A 27786-nucleotide genomic window follows, 5' to 3' on the forward strand; every position below is an offset into this window, starting at 1 on the left:
TGTGTTGTGCATAGTTTCAGTCAAAGTGTTACTGCCACCAGCTTCACTTTTTCATCCAAAACTTGGGGACATCTCTGTTCCTCTGAAGAGTAGTGCAATTGTGCAAAGGAAAATGTTTTATATGAACGGACAATAAAAATACTGGTAAAAAGGACTTGGAATAGAGACTTTTTGGACACATCCTCCGAAATCTTCAGCCAGCATAACAGGAAAACCACGTCAGACTTGTGAAAATGTTTCATGGCTTGATTGTCTGATTCCTGACATACATGAACATTGCATAGAAAATTGTGCAATACAACGTTATTTGGTGAAGATGTGAAATGTGAAACCAAAAGATGATTTGGTTTTGAAGTTCATTGCCTGCGTTTGTGCAAATTTACACAACAGCAGATCTTGTTTCTTGGCAATCGTTTTTTTTTAAATTGCAGTATAACTTTCTAAGTTGAATGTGTTTCTTTTGGGTTTTGGTAGCGTTTGTGATTCCAAAGGCATCAAAGAGCCAAAACGAGGTCAAGGAATACACGAGACCATCAGTAGCTGTTGACAGGCAAAAAGATTGCTTAGGAATCTCTAGATTAAAGTATCATGACTATTTTGTCTATTATGTGAAGGCCGAATGGGATAATAGACTTTTGTTTTCCATTGCAGTGGGAGGCTGCTTTTGCCCTTGGCATCTTCAATGTCATCAGCTCTCCTGTTCAAGGCACTATCGCCATGGCATCTCTCCTTCTGGGCCCCTACTGCTATTATTCTTTTGCTGGGGTTTCAGGTACAAACTATCTCAGTTATGCCATTTCATCGGTTTTTCCTTATGGCAAGTTTGCATCTTCGTGCAAAGATCCATTACATTATGAGTGGTATCACCTGGTGCTGCAAATGCTAGACTTCATCTCTGGCCTTGTCATTCTAAGTGCATCTTTGACAACTGTGGTCAAGCTCACAGCAAGACTCTTCCAGCTGGGACATTTAAACGTGAGTATTAATCCAGAGCTGGGGGGGGGGCGTTATTGCTAAGTTGCATTAGGATTTGTTCATATAGCGAGGGCTTTCCTCCAGATCCCATGGATCAATTAAAATCTTGTCTGTTTTAACATGTCCTTTTGGCTTTTTGTCCTTTTCCCCATGGCTTTTTGTTCTAGAATGTTCTAAATGTTCTAGAACGTTCTAAAAGATCAGAAACTTAGTTATAGTACATTGACTTAAATTTGCTTATTTAATTGCTCAGGGATTCTTCTGTTTACTTTTCTCCCTTTTATATTTGTTGGTCTTGAAGTGTTAGTACCACTTTATAAGGCCTTGATAACAGTGGTGAAATCCTGCTGGTTCTTACCGGCTCGTGCGAACTGAGTGTGGTTCGGCGAACCAGAGCAGTAGCAGCGGGAGGCTCCGCCCACCCATCCGGATGTCATTACTTCCTGGTTTTAACCAGGAAGTAACCTGTTTTTTACCCTCTGCACATGCTCAGAAGGCTTTGCGCATGTGCAGAGGGCCAAAAATCGGACATGATGACGACGTGCGTGTGAGTGGAGTGAGCATGCGCTCGCAGCACACACACTTCCAAACCAGTAGGGAAGGTAAGTAGCTTTGACCCCTGCTTGGTAAGACCACACTTGGAATATTTCATCCAATTTTGGTTGCCACCATATAAAAAAGAGGTTGAGACTCCAGCAAGAGTGCAGAGAGAAGAGCAACAAAGATGATTAGGGGACTGGAGGCCAAAAAAACATGAAGAACAGCTGCAGGAATTGGTTTTATTTAGTTTAATGAAAAGAAGGACTAGGGGCGTGATATGATAGTTATAATATTTGAGGGGCTGCCATGAAGAAAAGGGGTCAACCTATTTTCCAAAGCACCTGAAGACAGGACAAGAAGCAATGGGTGGAAACTAATCAGGGAACAAGGAACCTAGAACTAAGGAGACATTTCCTGACACTTAGGACAATTAATCAGTGAAACAACTTGCTTCCAGAAATTGTGGGTGCTCAAACATTAGAGGTTTTTAAGAAGAGATTGGACAACCATTTGTCTGAAATGGTGAATAGAATAGAAGAGAAGAGAAGAGAAGAGAATAGAAGAGAAGAGAAGAGAAGAGAAGAGAAGAGAATTTTTTTTTTTTTTTTTTTTTTATTCAAAAAGTTTTTATTGGTCAAAAAAGGTTTATACAAATACATATCAGGTATGGTAAATTTTCATTTTTCTTATCCAAGATAAGAATTTTACTCAAATTTTTTAACACATACAACAGCCATATGGCAAGCAGGTGATACGAAGTAGCTAAATTTACAAATCTTAGATACGCAATAAAGAAGGGTCAAGAATAAACAGAATATCGTACAAAAGAGAATAAGGAAAACCAACACAATCCCAAATATCTTTATCACTTCCTAGTTTTGGATCTCAGAACTCTGGGTTCAGCCTGACCCAACTCCAGGGCCGCAACAGCGGCAGCCGCCTCCGCCCCATGGTCTATAACCTCCCCTTCTTCAATTCCTGGGTCATCTGATTCCAGGAGGGCTTTGTGTTCCTCCACGTAGGCCGTAGCCTGCGCAATTGTACTAATTTTTTTCGTAATGCCCTCCCGGAAAATCATCAATCCCTCTGGCATCAGCCATCTGAAGCCCATTCCCTTCTGGTACAATTTGCTTGACAAAAAATAATATTTCTTTCTCATTTCACGTACCTGTCTGGGAATCTGCCTCAGAATGGCTATCTCCCTGCCCCTGTAAATCAGTGCCCCACTCCTATGTTTTCTAAGAATTTCATCTCGCCTCTTCTCACAAATTTGACATGAACCTCTCTGGGAACTGCATGCGTGCATATTGTGAGTTAACTCTATAAACTCGATCCACATCCCAATTCATGAAATCAACACCTCTCCCAAGAAATTCTCCCAACAATTTAGTCACAACATCTCTCAAATCTTCTTGGTCCACTTCTTCCAAATTTTGAAACCTAAGGAAATAAGACATTTTATCCATCTGTAGTCCAAGCACAGCATTGCCTGTCGTCTCTCTTCTCACAAATTTAACATGAACCTCTCTGGGAACTGCATGCGTGCGTGCATATTGTGAGTTAACTCTATAAACTCGATCCACATCCCAATTCATGAAATCAACACCTCTCCCAAGAAATTCTCCCAACAATTTAGTCACAACATCTCTCAAATCTTCTTGGTCCACTTCTTCCAAATTTTGAAACCTAAGGAAATAAGACATTTTATCCATCTGTAGTCCAAGCACAGCATTGCCTGTCGTCTCCTCTCTTTTCTGCACTGCCCGCATCTCACCCTCCAGACCTTCCACTTTCTGCTTGTTTTCTGCTGAGACTTGTTGAGTATCCTTTAAATCCTTTTGGATAGTCACAATTTCTACTCTTATTTCCGTTTGGCCTCTTTGCAAATCATCCAATTTCTTGTCCATATTAGATAACTTTTCCAAAATTCTCCATCTCTCCAGCAGTTGGTCTCTGACCTTTTGCCATTTGAAAAAAAAAATACAAAATCCTCAGGCAAGCACAGTATCCTTGTAATTTCCTCCGGATCCACCAGGGGGCACTCACAGGAGCAACGAGTCCAGAGTACAGTTAGTCAACCAGGAAGTCAAGGGAAGTGATGTCATCAAGATTCTCATAGTGAAGGCGGAAGCTGGACGCCACCACTGTTCCCCAGAGGAGGGGGCCTCAAACCTCCCTCCTAAATTTCTCCATCACCTCTTCTCTCCAGAGCTCCACAAAACCGGTAATCTTCTTATTTTAAGTTCTCCTCTCTCCAGAATGACTCGTGCTCCTTCCAACCGCAGGGAGAAAACCCCCGCACTCTGGAGCACTCCACTCGCGTTTACCGATATCCCCTTCCCTTCTCCATTCCTCAATTCTTCTCCGTTCCCTGTTCACCACCAGGCTGCTGCAGTTATAAATCCAAAGCCCCGGTGTCACCGGGCACAGCGGCCCAGGCGACGACCAAAGTAATGGCCGTGGCCCGTGGCCTCCAAACCCCGCCGAGCCTAGGACGCGCCAGCATCGGTCCCCACAGTCCTGTATGTCGGCTGGGAGACCCCTGGCGAGCCGTCCGTGCGGCAGGTGTCCTTTTCGGAACACCTGGCCCCTGAGGGCCTCGGCGGCGGCCGGATTCGGGCACTGGAGGCAGGAGAAGCCTCCAGACGACCGTTGCCGCTGGACACCGGAAGTCGTCCCCCAGAGAAGAGAATTTTTTATTGGCCAAGTGTGATTGGACACACGAGGAATTTGCCTTGGTGCATATGTTCTCACTGTACATAAAAAGACAAGATACGTTCATCAACAATCATAAGGTACAACATTTAATGATAGTCATAGGTTACAAATAAACAATCAGGAAACAGTCAATATCAATATAAATCGTAAGGGTACAAGTAACAAAGTTACAGTCATCCAGTCATAAGTGGAAGGAGAAGGGTGATGGGAACAGTAAGATTAATAGCAGTGCAGATTTAGTAAATAGTTTGACAGTGTTGAAGGAATTATTTGTTTAGCAGAGTGATGGCGTTTGGGGAAAAAACTGTTCTTGTGTCTAGTTGTTCTGGTGTGCAGTGCTCTATAGCATTGTTTTGAGGGTAGGAGTTGAAACAGTTTATGTCCAGGATGTGAGGGGTCTGTAGATATTTTCACAGCCCTCTTTTTGACTCGTGCAGTATACAGGTCCTCAATGGAAGGTAGGTTGGTTGCCATTGTTTTTTCTGCAGTTCTAATTATCCTCTGAAGTCTGTGTCTGTCTTGTTGGGATGTAGAGCCAAACCAGACAGTTACAGAAGTGCAGATGACAGACAATTCCTCTGTAGAACTGGATCAGCAGCTCCTTGGGCAGTTTGAACTTTCTGAGTTGGCATATATGATTTCCTATCTAAGCAGGGGGTTGGACTAGAAGGTCCCTTCCAACTCATTTATTCTGTTATTTAAAGCATCCATCTGTTCCCAATAGCCTGAGGCCGAGGCTATCTCACTTTAAGTGTTTCTTAAAGTGGGCAAGATGCTGTTTCAAATGGAAAGCTATCAACCCTCCTTGTACCTCATGATGTCATAAAGGAGGAGTCGATGAAATGTCAGCTTTCTGGATCCATTGGGAGCAAAGTTCTAAAATCTTTACAGTAGTGGTGGCGCCCTTGTGTGCTGTCTAGCTAGGGTTGTTTCTTCTGACTCTTCTTTTTCATATTTTGTATTCTTGTATTTTTTTTCTTTTGCATCTACAGTTGAACCTCTCTTAGATAAAATTTAAATTCTTAAATGTATTTATTTTCACTGGAATCTGTCTTCCTGTAACAAATCCATCCCATCTTTGGAACAAGACAGAGAAACAAGTCCATGCTTTCTTCTACATTAGAGTCTTTATGTCAGTTCTAAAACCTGAGCAATTATCTCCAGAGGGGTAATTTGGACATATCCTGGGAGTAATGGAGGAGTTTGCAATTGATGGTTTGTGACTTAAAAATCCAGTTTGGAAATGAAGTTGTTGAAAAACTTCTTGCAAACAAGAGAGTCTGTATTTTTGTTTTGCGTGTGTTTGTGTGAGGGCAGTAATGGTATTATTCATGACTAGGAAAAGGGGTCATTGGGTCAAACAATTTAAGCACCACTTAAATTAAACTAGCTCAGGGGCTAGGATGTTGAGCTTGTCGATCGAAAGGTCAGCAGCTCAGCGGTTTGAATCCCTAGTGCTGCCGTGTAATGGGGTGAGCTCTCATTACTTGTCCCAGCTTCTGCCAACCTAGTAGTTTCGAAAGCACGTAAAAATGCAAGTAGAAAAAATAGGGACCACCTTTGGTGGGAAGGTAACAGCATTCCGTGCACCTTTGGCGTTTAGTCATGCCAGCCACATGACCACGGAGACGTCTTCGGACAGCGCTGGCTCTTCGGCTTTGAAATGGAGATGAGCACCGTCCCCTAGAGTCGGCAACGACTAGCACTATGTGCGAGGGGATTAAAAAATGTTAGCAACTGGTTCTCTATCCTGTTGCTGGGTGGGTGTGGCCATGGTGGGCATGGCCTACTTGACTTCCTGCACTCCAGGCTCTGGAGGCTTTGCTTGAGCCTCGGGGAGGGCAAAAATGGCCTCCCCAAGCTCCGGAGGCTCCCCAGAGGATGGAAATGGGCCCGTTTCCAGACTTCTAGAACTTCTGGGAGGCTTGTTTTTTGCACTCCCAGAGCCTCTGCTCGGGCGTCGCATTTACCTGGCATCCAAAATGGGCCGCATGGAGACTCCTGAGAGGGGAGGGGCAGGGTGGGTGGGGCCAGCCAGTCCTTGCAACTACCGGTTCAGCAAACCAGATGTAAAATTAGCATCCGGTTCACCCAAACTGGCTGAATCCCACCCCTGCTTTAAGGTATTTGAGTGTTACTATCATCCTGCTTCCCATCGTATTGAGAAGCTAAACCATTAACCTCAGTCTCTCTCCCTGGAGAACTTTGCTTTTTCCAGCTTCTTCAAATCTTAGACAACTGGATACAGTATTTAAGACAGAGTCTGCCTGTCTAGATGAGTGCAAAATACATCTAGTTCCCTCTAATTCTGTGTCATAATAAATAAACTATAAAATAATTAATAAACTCTGACTTCACTTTTTCATCCAAGTCAGTAAAGAACAGGTTGATGGGAATTGGGCTGAGCATACTGAAGCCTACCTGATATACCATTGTAATTGGATGGAAAACTGGTAATGACTACAGTTTGAGTAGTGGTTTCAAGCCATCTATCCAGCCTACATGTAACCAGATTTGCTAACCAGAATGTTGTACGATGTTCTGTTATTTGCTTTGCTCCCTATGGCTTTTTCTGAGGCCTTTACGGAATAAAGAAACAGGGTTACTTAATGAATCCAGAAGTTCTGTAAGTCAAACATTCAAGAATTAAACAGCTGGGTTGAAAATGAGAACAAGAAATCTGCAACCCGCTAAACTAGACAGTTGTTTATCCCTCTCAAGGGCCTTATTTATAGAGTTCCAGAATTTTTGGCGCTCTTCACAGGAGACCTGGAATGACCCTTTGCTATTATTGGGGAAATTGATTATTTTCTACCCCACTTTTCTGCTTCTTGAACTAGAAGCAATAAGATCCAATTCCTTTGCTTCTTTTTGGGCCTGCAATAGAAATAACAGCAAAATTACTCACAGGCTTAAAGCCAAAAGTGGAGTTTAATGCCTTGAAAAGCAATATGCATTGAGTATGTGCATGTATTTATTCATTAAACAGCCTATGAATATGAATTTGAGAACATAGTTCTAGCAGCTGCAGGACTATAGTGGTATTTAATGCCCAACGGTTCCTACAGTATGTTAGATTTAGATAGGATGATCTAATACTGTTTCTACCAAATTTAAATCAAGCACACAGGAACTGGACAATTTTTATTATGGTAGGGTTGGGCAGGTGAAAAGAAAATGTTCAGCATTTCTCTCGTCTCCTCCTCTCCTCTCCTCTCTTCTGCCTCTCCTCTCCCCTCCTCTCCTCTCCTCTCTTCCCCTCTCCTGTCCTCTCCTCCCCCTCTCCTCTCTTCTCCTCTCTTCCCCTCTCCTGTCCTCTCCTCCCCCTCTCCTCTCTTCTCCTCTCTTCCCCTCTCCTGTCCTCTCCTCCCCCTCTCCTCTTTTCTCCTCTCTTCCCCTCTCCTGTCCTCTCCTCCCCCTCTCCTCTCCTCCCCTCTCCTCCCCTCTCCTCTCCTCTCCTCTCTCTTCCTCTCTCCTCTCCTTTCCTTCCCCTCTGCAGTCTCTTGCTGCTTTTCTCTCAATAGAAATCAGAGAGAACAAAACAAAGAAGAGCATGCATTAGTGCGTTTGTTGATAGAATACTGATTTTAACTTTGTTTTCGTCATGGAGTAAGATCTCAAGCTCATCAGTCGGAGAGGAATGAGCAGGATAATTCTCTCAGAAGCAGATTGTAGGTTCCATATCACACTGAAGAATAAACTATGGACTTCATTAAGCAAAGTAGTCTCTGAAAGTTATGTGAATCTACAAAAGATAATCAAGGTTTTCGGATTCACCTTGGTCTATCAGTGGCAACACTTAAATTTTATTTATTAAATTTGTTTGCCACCCATCTCACTATAATGATACCTAAATAAGATTGTTTATAATTAACTAAATGACTTATCCTGGTTCTGGGAGTAAAATACTAAATATTTTTGAAGGACATGGACGCAAGACATTGCTTCTACCACATCCCTAGCCCATTGCCAGGACAGCTGACAGCCATCTTAAGTTGCTGCGGGTTGGAAGTGGTGTTTTCCTTATTCTTACTTTACAAAACATCCCATCTAGGGCATCTCAGTACTGACTCATAGGATATATGACTGAGATTAATTTAGGCTGGTCATTCTGCTATGGAAACACTCCCTTCCCCATCCATTGACTGAATGCTGTACCTTCATGTTATTTTCCCCATCATTGGATTATCAGTCTCCCATAAAATTGACAGATTTGCCAGAACGAGTCCTGTTCCCTTTTGTGTGCATCATGTTATATATGTGAATATTTGTCTGACAGTAAAACTGCCTGGGATATATAAAAATAAAAGACTCCCTGCAGATTTTACTCCACTAGGGCAGTGCTCATCTCTGTTTCAAGGCCATTGAGCCAGTGTTGTCTGAACACATTTCCACAGTTTTCATAGAGTGCTGTTACCTTCCCACCAAAGTGGTATCTATTTATCTACTCACATTTGCGTGCTTTCAAACTGGCAGGAGCTTGGACGAGAATGGGAGCTCACCCTGTCACATGGAGCTCAGGTCTTGAACCTGGGCTGCTGGCTTTCCAGCCGACAAATGGGACCTAAATACACAAAACTACGGAATGGAGGAGAAAAGAGGCTCTTTGCTGATCAAAAATAAATAATTGAGGAAACTGGAAGGAGAGAGAGAGAGAGAGAAAGGAAACAAAAATCCTAAGGCATAATAGTACTGAGATCTCTCTGATTTGGCCTTTTTCTGCTTTATATTTCAAATGACAGTTTATTCAGACTGGGGGGGAGGGTTGGGTTTGATATGGGTGTATTGATCTTCTGTAATAAGACTGTCAATCTACTGGAAGATCAATACTATGCCAGAAAAAACACACAATGAATGATGAAAAATTAAGGCTAAATAAGCGATTATTTAAACAATTAAGGCTTGGCACACATGCCAACCTGATGCCACCAATCATTGCCCTGAAACTATGCTGTATCAAATTGTGTGAGGACAGCAACACTGCCCACTGTTGAAACACCATAAAGATTGGGTGTGGGCAGTGCAACTTATTTCCCAACTCAAGGATGGCTGGAAAATACATTAATGTGATTGTGGGGAAGAGACTGAGGTCGTCGAGTCCTAACATAAAATGCTAAGCTTCCTTAGTGTTAACACTGGTTAGCTTTACTTGGCCTAGTGTGTAATGCAATCCAGCCTGTTTGGTTAGAGCATACATCAAGATACGGTACCTCCCAGGGAGTGTGGTTAGTGGGGGTTGTGTAATTGCAGCTGTTGCAATGGCAGAAAATTCTTCTGCAAGTTTTCAGTTGAATGGAAGAAAATATGCTTTTAAGAAAGGAAATGAATTTTGAAGGAACGTTCCTGAACAGAGCAGGATGTTCTTGCCCTTATTCAAGGACAAGACAGCTGAAAATTGTGTTTGAGTGTCCTTTCTTCCATTGTACTATAATCAGCTTAGCAGTCTGCAGCTTCACTTAGGGTAAGGGGTTTATGCTTCCATTAAATCCCCAGGGAAGGCAGCATGATGACACAGCTCCTCTGGGGTTTTTTAAGCAGTGGTGTGACCAGTAAGTATGAAGTCAGATTCCTGTCCTTGAGCAATAATCAGAGAATTTCTCTTTCCCCTGGATAAATTCAGAGAAATGCTCTCTTCCACAGTCCCTCTGCCCGCACATCTGGTGGAGAATTTGGAAAAGCCATTTGGATCCAGCTCTAAATTTGTCTGCCTCACTTCAGCCAAATTATAGTTGCATCTTTCCAAAGTCAAGTTTGCAAAATTGTCTTTGGTTATTCAGGCCCTACAGTTAAATGTTGGGTGTTAAATTGAATTAACTCATCTCTGCCCTCTGAAGCCAAAATGCAGAGGACAGGATGCATTTACAGAGCCCTTTACCAAGCCAGCTGTTGCGTCAAAATACAGAAGAAAAGCAGCACAGCAATGAAAATTTTGTAGAGCACTCATAAAAAGTCAACAAGTGGCTATGGCCACTTACCAGAAGACAATACAACAGAGAGTTGCTGCCAGTTGTTCCTGGCTGATCTCAGAAAAAAAACTAAGCAGAACCAGATCTTCTTAGCCATTGAATGATCCACATCATTACAAGAGAACATCAGGGAATCTTCGGAATGAAGGATAGATTGGAAGATTGAAAGAATCCTTGCTTTTAAAAAAACTAAGATTTTTTTGTAGACTATCAATCTACAGGTATGTTTTGTCTTGTTTGGGATGCGGTGGGAACAACTGGATGCCTTTCCCATAAAACAAAACATTAAGGTGTAGGCATCACCCATTTTAATTTTTTTAAGAAATCAAGGTGATGTTGGGTGCAAATGTTTTGCTTTCCAGATATTTATTTCATTTCTAAGTATTAAAAATATGAAATGCAGTCTAAAAGATTGACCGACAAGCTTAGCTTGTGCTTACTGCTGCCTGTGAACACCATTGTTGGATAGTTCAGTGTCAAAATTTTCTGGATTGCTGGATCAAACTCGACATTTACATATTTAGTAGTACTATTTTAGACTCTTGACAACTCTCTTGGTCACGATCATTGATGTGGTTCGCTCCTTTAAGAGAAGCTGCAGTGTGAAGTTACACAGACTTGTGTCAATCCATCAGTGACACATTATTGTTACTAGTTTTGGAGCAGTAGTCAGTTACAAAGTGAATATGAGTAGTGTGAAAACTCTCTCTCTCTCTCTCTCTCTCTCTCTCTCTCTCTCTCTCTGTGTGTGTGTGTGTGTGTGTGTGTATATATATATGTGTGTGTGTGTGTGTGTGTGTGTGTGTGTGTGTGTGTGTGTAAAACAAGAAACAGACATTCTGTGAACTCTGGAACTTATATAATTAAAATTTTATTTGACTAAGCTTTTATCAGCCATCTTACAAGTGGAAGATCGCTGGAAGGGCCTATTATACGTGGAATGGCCAAATTGATTAATGGCATATAAAGGCAGAGATCTCTGTAATGGTAGTTTAATACTCTGACGATGTCAGCAGTTGGCTGACGAAAGCTTAGTCGAATAAAATTTTAATTATTTTAGTTCCGGAGCTCGTAGATTGTCTGTTTCTTGTTTTACAAATATACCTGGAACTCGTATTTTTAGAATAGTTTGTAATAGATGTGTTTTTTAAAGTTTGTAGCTGTATCAAAGAGTTTCCGGTCTCCAAATATACTCATTCCATTTTCTTTTTCTATGGGCAGATCCCTTCTCGAGTATTGGGTTCAGTGGATACCATACTTTAAGAAAGATTCAGAGAAACTGAAAAAGATTTGGAGAAAGGCACCACAGATGACCAGAGCTATTAATTAATTAATTATTAATTAATTAATTGATATTTCATATTTCTCAATTTCCCATCTCTCTCTGAGAGGAACTCTGGGTGGTAAAGAGATGGAAAGACCATAATCCTGAGCCTTGAAACAAGAACAATGAGAAGAAATTGGACAGTGCTGTTTAAATACCTAAAACTAAATTACAGAAAGGTCAAAACTTGTTCTCCAACATTCTTGGATAATGGATACGGAGGATCATGGATTTTAGTGACAGGAAAGCAGATTCTGATTGAATGTTGGGGAACACAGTCTTTATAAAAAAGCAGTTCAACAGTGGAACCAATTTATTTTTATTTATTCATTTCGTCAAACATGTATAAGATAACAGGTATAAGTATAAACATGATTATGAATACAGGAAATGGATACCAATAAATTACCCCAGAAGGTGGATTTCTTTTTTTCCTGAATATGTTTAAAGGATATCTGAACCTGGATTTCAAAAAGAAAAAGAAATACAGCTTCCTTTTAATCAAATTGGTTTGATGCTACCTTCTGATTTTTGACTAATGCAGTTGTTCTCCTAAAATTTGATTCTGGACATCTGCTCAGAATAGGAGTTGGGTTTGAAGTTGGCCTCCATGGTTCCTTCCAATTCTGTTTCTTTAATTTAACAATGCAGATGTGAAACAGCCTTTGGTCAATATCAATATTTTCCTCGGCATTGAATGGAAAACGAAAGATTCAGAACAATGTCCCCCAACCTTGGCAATTTCCAGGAGGATGAACTTCAACTCCCAGAATTCCACAGCCAGTACAGCCATTGAGAATACTAGGAATAGAAGTCTACTTACCTAAAACTTGCTACAATTGGGAATGATTGACCTAGAGTTCTCAGCCAGATATGCCCAGCTAACATGGATCATCTTTTCTTTTTCCTCTTCTTCAAAGCCCCACTACTTCCTCCACTAATTGTGATAGAATAACAGAGTTGGAAGGTACCTTGGAGGTCTTCTAGTCCAACCCCCTGTCTAGGCAGGAAACCCTATACCACTTCAGACAAATGGTTATCGAATATCTTCTTCAAAACTTCCATTCACAACTTCTGGAGGCAAATTGTTCCACTGATTAATTGTTCTAACTGGCAAGAAATTTCTCCTTAGTTCTAGGTTGCTTCTCTCCTTGATTAGTTTCCATCCACTGCTTCTTGTCCTGCCTTCAGGTGCTTTGGAGAATAGCTTGACTCCCTCTTCTTTGTGGCAGCCCCTGAGATATTGAAACACTGCTATTATGTCTCCCCTAGTCCTTCTTTTCATTAAACTATTCATACCCAGTTCCTGCAACTGTTCTTCATATGTTTTAATCTCCAGTCCCCTAATCATCTTTGTTGCTCTTCTCTGCACTCTTTCTAGAGTCTCCACATCTTTTTTACATTGCGGCGACCAAAACTGAATGCAATATTCAATGTGTGGCCTTATCAAGGCATTATAAAGTGGTATTAACACTTCATGTAATTTTGATTCTATTCCTCTGTTTATGCAGCCCAGAACTGTGTTAGCTTTTTTGGCAGCTGCTACACACTGCTGTCTCATATCTAAATGGTTGTCCACTAGGACTCCAAGTTCCCTCTCACAGTTACTACTATTGAGCAAGGTACCACATCTACTGTACTTGTGCATTTTGTTTTTCTTGCCTAAATGTAGAACCTTACTTTTTTCACCATTAAATTTCATTTTGTTAGATAGTGCCCAATGTTCAAGATCCTTCTCTTTCTTAAGCCTATCTTCTGGAGTGTTGGCTATTCCTGCTAGCTTGGTGTTTTCTGCAAATTTGATGAGTTCCCCATCTATCCCCTCGTCCAAATCTTTGATGAAGATGTTGAAGAGTACTGGGCCTAAAACAGAGCCTTGGAGTACCCCACTGCATACTTCCCTCCATGTAGATGCAGTTCCATTGTGGACTACACGTTAAGTGCGGTTGGTCAGCCAGTTACGAATCCATCTGGTGGTGGTGCTGTCTAACCCACATTTTTCTACTTTATCTAGTAGTAGGTTATGGTCTACTTTATCAAATGCTTTACTGAAGTCCAAGTAAATTATATCGACAGCATTCCTCTGGTCTACTAATTTTGTCATTTTGTCAAAGAATGCAATAAGATTAGTCTGGCATGATCTGTTTTGACAAACCCATGTTGGCTTTTTGGCAGCTGCTACACACTGCTGTCTCATATCTAAATGGTTGTCCACTAGGACTCCAAGTTCCCTCTCACAGTTACTACTATTGAGCAAGGTACCACATCTACTGTACTTGTGCATTTTGTTTTTCTTGCCTAAATGTAGAACCTTACTTTTTTCACCATTAAATTTCATTTTGTTAGATAGTGCCCAATGTTCAAGATCCTTCTCTTTCTTAAGCCTATCTTCTGGAGTGTTGGCTATTCCTGCTAGCTTGGTGTTTTCTGCAAATTTGATGAGTTCCCCATCTATCCCCTCGTCCAAATCTTTGATGAAGATGTTGAAGAGTACTGGGCCTAAAACAGAGCCTTGGAGTACCCCACTGCATACTTCCCTCCATGTAGATGCAGTTCCATTGTGGACTACACGTTAAGTGCGGTTGGTCAGCCAGTTACGAATCCATCTGGTGGTGGTGCTGTCTAACCCACATTTTTCTACTTTATCTAGTAGTAGGTTATGGTCTACTTTATCAAATGCCTTACTGAAGTCCCAGTAAATTATATCGACAGCATTCCTCTGGTCCACTAATTTTGTCATTTTGTCAAAGAATGCAATAAGATTAGTCTGGCATGATCTGTTTTTGACAAACCCATATTGGTTTTTGGTTATTACTTGGTTTGCTTCTAGGTATTCACTGATTCGTTGCTTGATTATCTTTTCCAGAATATTCCCTGGTATTGAGGTCAGGCTAATAGGCCTATAGTTTCCTGGATCTATTTTTTCCCCCTTTTTTGAAGATGGGAACTACATCAGCTCTTTTCCGGTCCTCTGGCAGTTCCCTGATGCTCCAGGATCTTTGAAAGATATAGTTCAGTGGTTCTGAGATTTCATCTGCCAGTTCCTTCAGAACCTTGGGTTGTAGTCCAACTGGTCCTGGTGATTTGAACTCGTCTAGGGTAGAGAGGTGCTCATTTGCCATTTTAACTTGTGTTCCTAGTCTGTTTTTTGGGGTGCTGTTTTTGATAGGTTGGACTGTTTTTTCCCTTTGTGTAAGACAGATGCAAAAAATGAGTTAAGTGGTTCTGCTTTCTCCCTGTTGCTTGTCACCTTCATGCCACTTTCTTCCAGCAATGGACCAATTGTTTCCTTGACTTTTTTCTTGTTTTTAACATGTTGGAAGAAACTTTTTTTGGTTATTTTTTTTTTAACTTTTGTTGATGTTCAAGCTTGTTTTCATTTAATTATTGGAAGGGGTGGGGGAAGGGAAGAACAGCTGTGAACAGAGACAGCAATATTGGAGGAGCTTTTCAGACTCGATCCCAGCAAGTTTCTTTAAAATAAAAGAAAAGAATACTTGTTAAAACAAACAACAGTCTCACTTTGAGGGATAAATAGGTCCATGAAAAGAGAATGGTTTACTATGCAATTAAAATATCATTTAGTAAAACCATGGGTACATTCATTAGCAGGGCAAAGGAGAGAGAGAGAGAGAGAGAAGGGGGAGGATATATCTATCTCAGTGGGTGATTTGCTAAGTTTCCACCTCTCAGAGTTGTTATCAGGGTATAATGATAAGGATTTAATAAGATTATCTCCCAGGACCTTTAGATTCCCAAAAAAGCAGGAAGCTAAAGGCCCTGGTAAATGTGATAGGTACAAATCAGTGATGGGATTCAAACAATTTAACAGGGCCGTGGTGGCTCAGGCTGTAAGATTACTGCAGGTTCTAGTCCCACCAGGTCCAAGGTTGACTCAGCCTTCCATCCTTTATAAGGTAGGTAAAATGAGGACCCAGATTGTTGGGGGGGGCAATAAGTTGACTTTGTAATATACAAATAGAATGAGACTATTGCCTTACACACTGTAAGCCGCCCTGAGTCTTTGGAGAAGGGCGGGATATAAATGTAAACAAAAAACAAAAACAAAAAACAACAACAACTAGTTCTCTGACCTAATGACCAGCTGGGTAGGCATGGCTCGGTGGTCATGTGACCATGTGGGCATGGCCAACTCAACATCACTCACACTCCCCTTAGCTGTTACAATGTAATGAGGGTTAACCAGTGAGGCAGTTTCTGTAAGGAGGGCAATAAAGATTAGGCTAGAAACACCAGAATGTTACCTTCCTGCCTTCCTTACAGGATTAGCAGTGTAAAGTGGAAAAAAACAAAATAAGATTTCGTCCAATAACCAGTTCTCCAAACTGCTTAGAAAGTTAACAACCGGTTCTTCTGAATTGGTGCGAACTGGCTGAATCCCACCACTGGTACAAATAAATGTTTTAAAAACTATTTCCTTGAGGTCAAGCTGACTGTCTGATGGCTTCAAGGATTCATTTGGATAGTTTTTGTAATAAAATACAAATCATTTGCCATTGTCCATATCCAAGTCCAGCATCTTCAGGAAAGGTCAAAAAAAGGCAAGATGTAGCAGCAAAAGGAAGCCTCAACCCTGTTGTAGTTTTTTTTTTTAAATTTACATTTATATCCCGCCCTTCTCCGAAGACTCAGGGCGGCTTACAGTGTATAAGGCAATAGTCTCATTCTATTTGTATATTTACAAAGTCAACTTATTGCCCCCCCAACAATCTGGGTCCTCATTTTACCTACCTTATAAAGGATGGAAGGCTGAGTCAACCTCGGGCCGGGCTTGAACCTGCAGTAATTGCTGGCTGCTGTGTTCTAATAACAGGCTTCTAACAGCCTGAGCTATTAAGGCCCTTGTTACACTGTAGTTAAACTGGCATTGACAATGCACATTGATAAAGGGGTGCATTTGTCATGAACGCTGTCTTGCTTTTCATTATTCCCCAACCCAATCATGGCAGACAATGCTGTCCAGTAAACTTTTACAACTCTCTGATCTAACCAAAAGCCTGGTGGTCTCCCATCTAAGCACCAATCCATCCCAACCTGGTTAATATTTTTAGCTCAGCCAAAATTAGGTAGTTGCTGTTATTTTTGATGAAAAGAACATGTCTACTACAAATGGGAAAGTAATAATAATAATAATAATAATAATAATAATAATAATAATAATAATAATAATAATAATAATAATAATATCAGAGTTGGAAGGGACCTTGGAGGCCTTCTAGTCCAACCCCCTGCCCAGGCAGGAAACCCTACACCATTTCAGACAAATGGCTATCCAACATTTTCTTAAAAATTTCCAGTGTTGGAGCATTCACAACTTCTGCAGGCAAGTTGTTCCACTGATTAATTGTTCTAACTGTCAGGAAATTTCTCCTTAGTTCTAAGTTGCTTCTCTCCTTGATTAGTTTCCACCCATTGCTTCTTGTTCTACCTTCAGGTGCTTTGGAGTTCCTTTAGTGTTTTTCTCTGTCTGATCTTCTACTTTCCATTTGCACATATGCTTGTCACTGATATGCTTGAAATGTGAAATAATGCTTGTGAAATAAGCCACAAATGGCTTATCCTAAACTATAAATCATGATTTACCCACTTAGTAGTTGAGTTCACACGACTCAAAACCTGATTATAGCAGCCTATGACCTGAGATTTGCAAACATTTGACCACCTGCAAACAGTTAAGGGCCACCAGACTACATTGTTAAAGTTTGGCAGAAATTATAGATAATTTCAACAGCATCATTCATTCATTCATTCATTCATTCATTCATTCATTCATTCATTCAGTTTGTTTTGCCACCCATCTCAAACGAGTGACTCTGGGTGGTGAACAGTAGTATCAGTTTTGATTTTTAAAATGTGAGTAACAGTTATCAGGTGAAGTGTGTGTAATGATCTAAATCAGGGGTATCCAATCCTGGGAACTTTAAGACTTGTGGTTGGGGAATTCTGGGAGTTGAAGTCCAAGATTGGGCATCCCTGATCTAGAGTGAGGCCAATAACCTTTTGTCCCCAAAATTGCTCCTTCCATAGGGGTGAGGTTTTGCATTGGCAGCATAAACACTCAGGCAGGCATAAAAAGAGTGCTTGGGCTGATAAAACTATGTATTTAATTCAAAATAATTATCTCAACAAGGGTGTTCATAGGATACAGTAAAAAAATCAAGATGGTGGAATTTTGATTGGGTATTGCCTGGACTTTTTAAAAAAAATCATACCCTGCAGACACCCATCTATCTAAAAACGTTGCCACTTCTAGTCTAGCCTGTACTTAATTATGTGACTGAACCAGAGGTGGGTTTCAGCAGGTTCTGACCAGTTCTGGAGAACCAGTAGTGGAAATTTTGAGTAGTTCAGAGAACTGGTAGTAAAAATTCTGACTGGCCTCGCCTCCATCTATTCTCTGAGTCCCGGCTTGGGAGGAAATGGAGATTTTACAGGATCCTTCCCCTGCCATGCCCACCAAGCCCCACCCACAGAATCGGTAGTAAAGAATTTTGAAACTCACCACTGGACTGAACAAATATTTCACAGTAGCCTTTTCTTTGTAGGGAGAAAGGAATTCATGGTGATCTGGGACCTCTGTACATCTGGACTGAGCTTCACGGAGGAGGTTGAACGTCATTTTTACAACAGCAACAGTTTCTCACAAATCTCCAGTTAAATGATGCAATAAGCATTTTAATTTAAATGCATAATCATATAGGAATATAGATTGTTAAAAATCCAAGTAGCATTCTAAACCATCATAAACAATTCGCTTCTCACACAGAAATATGCATTTCTTTTTATCTATTTCAGTAGAACAGGGCTGTCAAACATACGGCGTCATGATGGCGTCACGTTAACGTATAATGACTTTTTCTCCCTTTCTAAATATGGGCATGGGCAGTGCATGACACATCCGGCCCACGGGCCGCGAGTTTGACAACCCTGCTTTAGAACATCTAGCAAAAGAAGATCTCCTGAGGGAGGTCTGTCCCATTGTTGAACAGTTCTTATCGTTCAGACATTTTTCCTGATGCCCAACTGAAATGTACTTCCTTGTAAATAAATCATTGTTTCCTGTCCTGTTTTATGAACAATAATGAATAATTCTATCCATCTTTTTACATGATGGCCATTCAGATAAGATTACATCCCTTTTATTTTTTTTATAAAGTTTTTATTTTATAGACAAACATGCATTTAAAACATCAGCAATTCCTTCCGTATGATGTCTCAGTGTTTTCTTCCTGGCTCCATTATTTTGTTGTTTCTTCTTTCTTCACTTCAATATGAACTATTACCATCGTTCCACAAATACATTATTATCGTTTTCTTACATAATTATCCACTGCTTATCTGTACCTTTCTTCTAACCAATGGTAAAATTTATCCCATCTTAAAATATTTTGAATTCTCTCTTTCTTTAATCATCAAGGTTAATCTATTCATTTCTGCACAATCTAAAATTTTTCTAATAATTTCTCCTTCCAGAGGTATTTTCTCTGCTTTCCAATTTTGCGCAAAAACTATTCTTGCTGCTATAATTACATGTATAATCAAATAAGTATTTTCTTTACTAATTTTCTCTGGTAGGATCCCCAGTAAAAACGACTCCGGTTTTAAATCAATATGTTGTTGGGTTATTTCTTCTAACCAACCCTTTATTTTCTCCCAATAGTTTTTGGCTTCTGGACATGTCCACCACATATGAACATTAGATACTGGTAACTGATGTCATTTTCAGCATTTAGCTGATTTGTCTTTAAACATTTTTGCCAGTTTCTCAGGTGGCATATGCCATCTATAAAACATTTTATATTGATTTTCTTTATATGCAGTGGACATTGTTAATTTATAATTCCTTTCCCATAGCTGTTGCCATTTGTCTAAGTCTATTGAATATCCAAAATTTTTAGCCCAAGCTATCATAGTTTCCTTTACTTGTTTCTCTTCTAGCTCAATCCCCAACAAAAAGTTATAAGTTTTTTGATTAATTTGTCATTCAAAACTTAGAACGGCACTTAAAAAGGGGGAATGATGACATGATTGTGATTTGGTGTCTGGCAACCACCTCACAATTGCAACATTGCAGTGTCCCACAGTCCTGTTGACCTCCATTTGGGGCCTTCCATGCCAAGCTTCCCATAAACCTAGTCAATGAGAAAGTCTGTGGGAGGTCCACACAGTAAGTGGCTCCTGCAAGTTGTGCCTGCCACTTTTCCTCCCAAAGAGTCCCTGGTAGGAGGATCCTGCATTCCATAGCGCCTGTCTATACTCCACAGAACCCACCTGTCAGCCCTGAAGCTATACTGGAGCATCTTCAGGGCTGCAACAGTGAGGCCAGTTGGAGCTGTGGGAAAGGAAGGAGGCCATCGAGATAGCTGGGGACTTGTGAACCAAGGATGTTCCCACCAGGTGCTTGGGAGCTGTGGACTGACGCCAACTGGAGTTGGGACAGTGACCTCTGATTGGGTATGGGGACTTGGAGAAAGAACTTTGGGTTTTGATTTGGGTGGGGAAAACCTCGAGTCTTTCAAAGTTGGTGTCAGCTTTGGAAGCCATATTATACCAGTTGTGCCAATATGATATGCCTAATAAACTCGTACTTTGAGGAAACCCCATGCCTCAGAGTTTTGATTGAATCGAGTCTGTTACTTCAAACTCTGACACCCACACCTTTACACCATCCTTTTATACTCCCCCAACACCCACTTGTGACTGCCTCTGAAGGCCATCTGCTAAGAAATTAGTGAACTTCTTTGTGCAATTGTTGGCCACTCTGAGAACAGACTGCAGGACAACATGGGCGATCTGGACCAGTAAAGTATTGCTTATATTCTTCTGAAGACAATTCGAGTTTCTGCAAACTTTTGTTCTCCAGACTAAAACTCATCTGATGGCTCCATCCATTCTTCATATGGTTTTCCTTTCAGCTTCCTTATCATCTTGATTGCTCTTCTCTGGCCATGCTCTACTTTTCAATATCTTTATTAAGCGGCGTGCCCAGAACTGGACACATTGTTCTGAAGGTAGTTTAATGAAGAATGGAGAGGAACAATTATTTCTCTTTGATGGGATGGGTATCAATGACCTATTTTCCACTGTATTATCACAGCAGTCTTCTTTACTTTTATTAAATCCCAAGAAATCAGTGGTGGGTTTCAAATTTTTTTACTACCGGTTCTGTGGGTGCGGCTTGGTGGGTGTAGCATAGCTTGGTGGGCATGGCAGGGGAAGGTTACTGCAAAATCCCCATTCCCTCCCCACTCCAGGAGAAAGTTACTGCAAAATCCCCATTCCCTCCTGATCAGCTTGGGAGGCCAGTCAGAGGTGGTATTTACCGGTTCTCCGAACTATTCAAAATTTCTGCTACCAGTTCTCCAGAACTGAAACCCACCTCTGCAAAAAATGATATAACGAGAGAATTCATTTTGGACTTTTCAATGGTAACTCGATTGCCATCACTAAGGGAAGCTCTGTCCTTGAGAAAGTCTCGTTCAGAATAATTGCCTACTCAATTTCTCTGCTGATGAATTTGGTGATGAATTCCAGCAGGCAATTTGTCTTCCCCTTTATATGTATGGAGTAGGATTTAGAGAGTTCCCTGCACAAAGAGTGTTTCTGAGTAGAGTTGGACTTAATATGTTGACTTTTTCTTCAACCACAGCCATTCATGAATTGCACCTCTGAAGAGCCTCTGTTTGATGGATTTATGCATGCAAGAAGTGAACCAGAGACAGGAAAGATCTGAAAAGCTTCACATGTGCAGGGAGCACAGGAATCAGGACTCCTGGTTATAATGAAATAATCTTGAGATTACTTTACAAGTCTACTAGCACCTTTGTGGATGCTGCCGCACTTCCAAGGGAATTCGTCTCCTGCAACTCTTTTTAGCTTTCCATGCAGGTATCAACAGTTCTAGCACAGCAAACTAAATTTGCAGACAAGATATGTGAGTGAAAGTTATAAATCAATGATGTTCAACTACTGTGTTGGGTGAAGTGATGCACCTGGCATTTCAAAGTTCTTCTAAGGTCTGAATACCAAAGAAGTCAGGCAGGGCTTGGTTAGGATCATAACAAAATCTAATTTTAATTTTAAATTTCATGAAACACAGTTCAAAAGTTTATTCTTAATAGGTTTAATATTTCCCTCTGTTGCCATATTCAAAATAATAACCTAGCCCCATGAAGATTTTAAAGTGGTTGTGTATTCCGCGTTTGATCTGTGGCCTGAGGTACTTCTTTTGAGTAATAATGAATCTAGAATCCAAAAACCAGACCCAAAATATATGTTACATTTGTGTGTGCCTTGCTATATGTGGAGAATATTTATGGCCTGATTTGACAAACTCATTAATATATAATGTGATTTCTTTAGATAGGACTTAGCAGACAGGCAAACCCCTCCTTTTTAACACAGATGATGTTATCTAGTTTGGTAATGAAACATCTGCAAGAAAACCACCAAGTTCAAAATGCACCTATATTTTTTTATATATATATATTTAATTTTTTAACACAAACAAACATAAAAATCTCATCAATCCAGTTACAATGTGTTGGTGGGATGTTAACATATCTTCTTGTGCAATTTCAAAATAAACGTTTCTTTCATTCATCTGTCTTACATTGTCCAGGTCTCTTACTCAATTAATTTTTAATTAAACAATGGTATTTTATCTAGTAACATTATTCATTCCATTCTCCTAAATTAGTTTAATTCAGATTACTTCTCTTGAACTTAACCTTTTCCAACTCTTTTCTAGCATATCTTTCCTTCTAACCAGTGATAGAATAAGTCCCATATTTTGTAATATTGTTTATCTTCTTGTTCTCTAATTTCAAATGTCAATTTACTCATCTCTGCACATTCCATCATCTTCCTAATAAATTCGTCTTGCAAAGGTAATCTCTAGATTAGTTTTTAAATAACCTTTTCATTCAACAATTCATTGTACCATTTTTTCCTTTCTAAATGTTATTGAGTATGAGAATGCCTCAATGGATGATACACAAATTGGAATTTTTAAGAAATGGCTTTTCTTTATCTTCTCCCAGTTTGATAACAACGCCTCTTTTACTAGATGTCTTCTAAAATATCCCTGTGTTTTAGCTTGTACATACCATAAAAAGGCATGCCATCCCGCACCTATAATTTTTAACAGTGTCTTTTGGAAGGTTTGGGCAACCAAGACCGAGTGTCAAAATTGACTGGTGAAATTGCTAAATTTAGATGCCACAATGTTGTATATTTGAAAGTAAATAGGGATTTTTAAGGATGAGGAAGTGATCAGTTTATATCTCAGTGTACTTTTGGTGTGATTGGGATAGGAATTGTAACTAGAGATCTTTGAGAAACAACCAACCCAAAAACTCTCCTTGTTCTGTCCCCACACTAGTCTGTGTGCAGCTCAACATGCGGCTAAACCCACCTATCCTCCAATAAAACAGACCATGTGCATAGATCTGAAGGCTTTATTGAAAGAACAGGATATGGGGAAAATGGGGAAAACAGAGACACATACAATGAGAACCAAATACAAGATAGACAGTATTAAGTTGCTGCTGAACATAACAATTAATAAATACAAGCAATTTAAATCTCGCCAAGGATGCTCTGTGTGGGATGTGGGTTTGTCCTTGAATGACCATGTACTTCTGCCTTCTTCAAATGTTAAAGGACATGGTTTTCCAGCATGCACTTGGCTTGAGAGTGCGGGCTGATGGGTAAAATGGGTTGGGTCAGCTTCAAAACAATATACTTGGGGCATATTTGTCTCTCCGGCCACTAGATGGGGCTAGAGGGCAACAGCAGTATATAAAGTTATATGATGTGGCATGACACTCCTCCCAAAAGAAAAATAGGCCTGTCCCTTTCCAGGGATGTCATTGTGTCAATAGACAGGCACTTGCAAATTTGTGAAAGAGCAGGAGTCTGCATTATAGCATATGATTCCTCAATGTAGCATATGCTTCCTCAGAGGCAGTGTGAGAGGTAGTCCATCTTTAATTTCTAGCTTGAATCCAGTGAAAGCATGGCTAAATTCAGGGAAACCATGGCTAAATAAACACAGCACAGCACAGAACCCAAAGTCTGGGTTGTTCCTCGTCACTCTTCTCCATTCTGGTGTCCAGGATGCACTGGACTACAATCCCAATCCTACTCAGCCAGCATGGCTTTGGACATAAACTGATAGGAGGAACTAATTGGAAAAGCTAATTTTTCTATGACTTGGAATTAAGAGCTATCATCTGTGGTGTCACCACAATATACTTCCCCTGGAGGTTTCTGTTTTCTTTCCCAAATATGATTTTTAAATGAAGCATATATGTCAGAGTTTGTTGAAGAAATTAAATGGAGAAAGCACACGCAGGCAGGCTGATGTAGCAGAATTCATTAACTTCTTTATTAATACATGAAGATAAATGTACAATACCGATATAGAAGATTCTTCCAATGTAGTAGTTACAGGCAAAACACAAGGCAGGAGAAAACAGTTAGTTTCATTTCAGCAGAGCAGACAGCATGCACAGACTGCTTAATTTCAGTTTCAATTTCTCTGCACAGACTCAGAAGCTGTAGACTAAGACACGGCCTGGCTCCAGTGTGTCTCAGCTCCCATTGGCTGACTTAGTTGCTATGCCTATTCACTGGATGACCTTGTTACCATGTCCTATTCCAGTTGATGAATAATCTGACAGTATATATATATTTATTTATTTGCTGTGACATTGTGATATTTTTAAGAGTTTTCCACATGTTTGCTGGTTCATTTGTTGAGAACTGATTTTTTCGCTTTTTAGAGTAGCTTCTTTTTGCTGCTCTGATCTCCCTTGCTAATACATTTCTGGCCTGATTGTACAGCATTTTATCACCTTTTCTGTAGGCTTCATCTTTGGAACGACGTAGCTGCTTAAGTTTAGCTGTGAACCAAGGTTTGTTGTTACTGTATATTTGCAAGTTCCTGGTCGGTACACATAGGTCTTCACAGAAGCTGATATATGATGTTACAGTAACTGTGAGTTCATCTAAGTCTGCAGAGGTACTTTCAAAAACATTCCAATCAGTGCAGTCAAGGTTCTGATAGATTCTGGAGAACCAGTAGTGGAAATTTTGAGTAGTTCAGAGAACTGGCAAATACCACCTCTGGCTGGCCCCAGAGTGGGGTGGGAATGGAGATTTTGCAATATCCTCCCCTGGAGTGGGTGGGAATGGGGATTTTGCAGCATCCTTCCTCTGGAGTGGGGAGGCAATGGAGATTTTGCAGTATCCTTCCTCTGGAGTGGGGAGGCAATGGGGATTTTGCAGTATCCTTCCCCTGGAGTGGGGAGGGAATGGGGATTTTGCAGCATCCTTCCCCAGGAGTGGGGAGGGAATGGAGATTTTGCAGTATCCTTCCCTGCCATGCCCACCAAGCCACACCATGCCTACCAAGCCATGCCCACACAACCGGTAGTAAAAAATTTCAGTTCCACCATTGACTCTAACCACTGTGCCACCGCAGCTCATAATACTAGTCCCCCTTTATTTCTTTGTTGGTAAAATATAAATTTAACACAAAACTAGTTTGTCGCAAAAGCAACTTCCTGCAAGGACTCCTGGATTGGGGCTGAAAGGCTAAAGCGGAAGCAGTATGCTACATCCCATATTTAGGTAGACCAGGTTGCCCTGATAAAAAACGCCCAAGACTGAGACTTAACTTTCCTGTGCTAATGCAACGGTTACTTTGTTGGTAGGGATAGTTAAGAAACCCATCTGCACCGAGTATAGCACCCAAAATGGTCCGCTCCATTGTTTCTTTAGCCCAGTTTTTTTTTAAATTTTTTTTTGTCACAACAATATATACAATCATCAACATAAATAACTCATCATAAGTAAAAGTATAAGTAAAAGTATGCATATAATTCTATAATGAAGAGAACAATAGGACAGGAACGGTAGGCACTTTTGTGCTCTTATGCACGCCCCTTATAGTCCTCTTAGGAATGGGGTGAGGTCAATAGTAGACAGTTTTTTGTTGAAGATTTTGGGGTTTTGAGTAGAGACTATAGAGTCAGGTAGTGAGTTCCAAGCGTTAACAACTCTGTTACAAAAGTCATATTTTCTGCAATCAAGTCTGAAGCGGTTGATATTAAGTTTGAATCTATTGTTTGCTCTTGTATTGTTGCGATTGAAGCTGAAGTAGTCTTTTACAGGAAGGATATTACAATAGATGATTCTGTGTGTTAAACACAGATCATGTTGGAGTCGGCGGAGTTCTAAGTTTTCTAAACCCAGAATTTCAAGCCTGGTGGTATAAGGTATTTTGTTGATTTCGGAGGAGCGAAGAACTCTTCTAGTAAAATATTTTTGGACGCGTTCGATAGTATTAATGTCAGAGATGTGGTATGGGTTCCAGACGGATGAGTTGTATTCAAGAATAGGTCTGGCAAATGTTTTGTATGCTCTGGTTAGTAGTGTAGAGTTTTTGGAAAAGAAGCTATGTAAAATTAAGTTTACAACTCTTAGAGCTTTTTTTTGCTATGTAGTTGCAGTGGGCTTTGGCATTTAGGGTGAATAGCATTTAGGCAAGTGAATAGTTAATTCCAATCTCAAAGATTTCCAGTAAATCCTGTTAATGTAGAATGCTTGATTCCTGTTCAAATATACACTCTGTTAGGAACACGGTGAGATAAAGCTTCAGCCAACCAGTCAGTACGGACTAAAGAATCTTCCTCCTGTTTTTTTTTTTACCTATCAACCCCATGTTGCAAGTACAGTTCAACTTAAATGTACGGTCTGACCTTTTCAAGATCACAGGTTGTTGCTCTGCAAAGACAAAGATCAAAGGTCCAAAATGTTTGCCAGGGCAGAGACTCTTCTTTTTACTGTTTGCTCAACCTGACTCATTTCTTTTGGAATTGGTTGACACCAGCAGGTTAGATTCCATGTGCCTGAATAAAGTTTTCCACTGAGCAACGTTCACAGGGAGATGCAACCTCGGTAAAATCACACAGGGGAGTTCTCTTGTGTTACTGCAAAAATGTGTGCACAGCTACCGAAAATGTATATTAATCATGGCTGTGTGCGGTGTGCTTTTGGCCAATTCCAGAATAATGCTTTTGGAGTGCATGAGAACATGAACTTATTGGTCTGCAACTCTTTACACTGGGATTGTGCTATTTCCTAGGATTGCGTAGAGATTGTTTTACAGATGTTCCCGAGCTGGTTTGATGAGCTGCTGATAGATAGTATTTCATGCTACTTTATGTTCCAAAGCTCTTCTTTGGAACGCAGTCCTAAATGCTACACAAACCTTAATATTATAAATCTCCTTAATGTGTGACCTTCTAAAATGTATTTAAGGACAATCAAACATAGGCCAGGATAATTAGAAACCTTTAGGCCAGCCTTCTTCACCCAAGTATTTTCTAGACAAACTGTGAATACACCTCCTCTAATTTGTATCTAATATGGCTTCTTAGCTTGGAAGAATAAGAATTGTGATCAGTGGTGAAATCTGAACTGGTTTGCTACCAGTTTGCTGGCTGTGCATGGGTGCCACGCACCAAATGTGCACTGTGTGTGCATGCACACTGCGCATCAAAAGGAGGCTTGGGACAGTGAGGGGGGGATCAGCTGTGCTGCACAATTTAGCTTTGCTAGAAAGAAGCATTTCCTGCTTTCTAGCAAACCTGCTTTCTAGCAAAGCTAAACCGAGCGGCACAGCTGATTGTTGGAAATACCGGTTTGGAGGAACTGGTAGCTTTTTAAACTATTGGTTAAATCGAACTGGTAGCTAACTACCGTTTTGCCTGAACCAATAGGTTGTGTTTTTTTTACTACTGGTTCACCCAAACTGGTAGTTTTTATCACTATGGGTTCGCCCAAACCAGAGCGAACCTGTAGCATTTCATCCCTGGATGTCATCCCAGAATTATATCCAACAATATCTAATTACTGCTCATTATTGTACATTTTACCAAGTCTTGAAAATTTGACCTTCTTTAGGCTGATTCATATGTAATTGAAGTACTGTGCCTCTCCTTAGTTTAGCATTATGTCTGTAGTCAACAGACATTGGGATAAGTATTATTTCCAACCCCTATTTTACTTACTCTAGGCTTCAAACTTCATTTTTCCATTTGATCTACTATCACTGTACCAGAAGGTCAAGCCCACTTTCCCTATGGCAGCTAAATATTTCTGCCTTTGTTGTGGTCTACTAACATTTGTCAATCTTTCTCATCCTTGTGGACTTATCAACACTTTTTTCTT

General features: G+C 40.4%; 1 protein-coding gene across 2 annotated transcripts in view; it reads left to right on the forward strand.

Annotated features, from left to right (window-relative positions):
* The window catches only part of TMEM212 (transmembrane protein 212), a 103082-nt gene that overhangs the window by 16274 nt on the left and 59022 nt on the right, over nucleotides 1–27786 (forward strand). Inside the window, exons 3-4 of one of the 2 annotated variants that reach the window (XM_058187260.1) lie at nucleotides 652–975; nucleotides 21194–22298. In XM_058187260.1, the coding sequence (XP_058043243.1) occupies nucleotides 652–975; nucleotides 21194–21277 (408 nt within the window). In that variant the 3' untranslated portion in view covers nucleotides 21278–22298. Of the gene's footprint in view, nucleotides 1–651; nucleotides 976–21193; nucleotides 22299–27786 lie in introns of those variants that run through there. The other variant, XM_058187259.1, reaches the window with a different exon arrangement.

This window comes from Ahaetulla prasina, chromosome 6, assembly GCF_028640845.1.
Source record: "Ahaetulla prasina isolate Xishuangbanna chromosome 6, ASM2864084v1, whole genome shotgun sequence".
Taxonomy (NCBI): domain Eukaryota; kingdom Metazoa; phylum Chordata; class Lepidosauria; order Squamata; family Colubridae; genus Ahaetulla; species Ahaetulla prasina.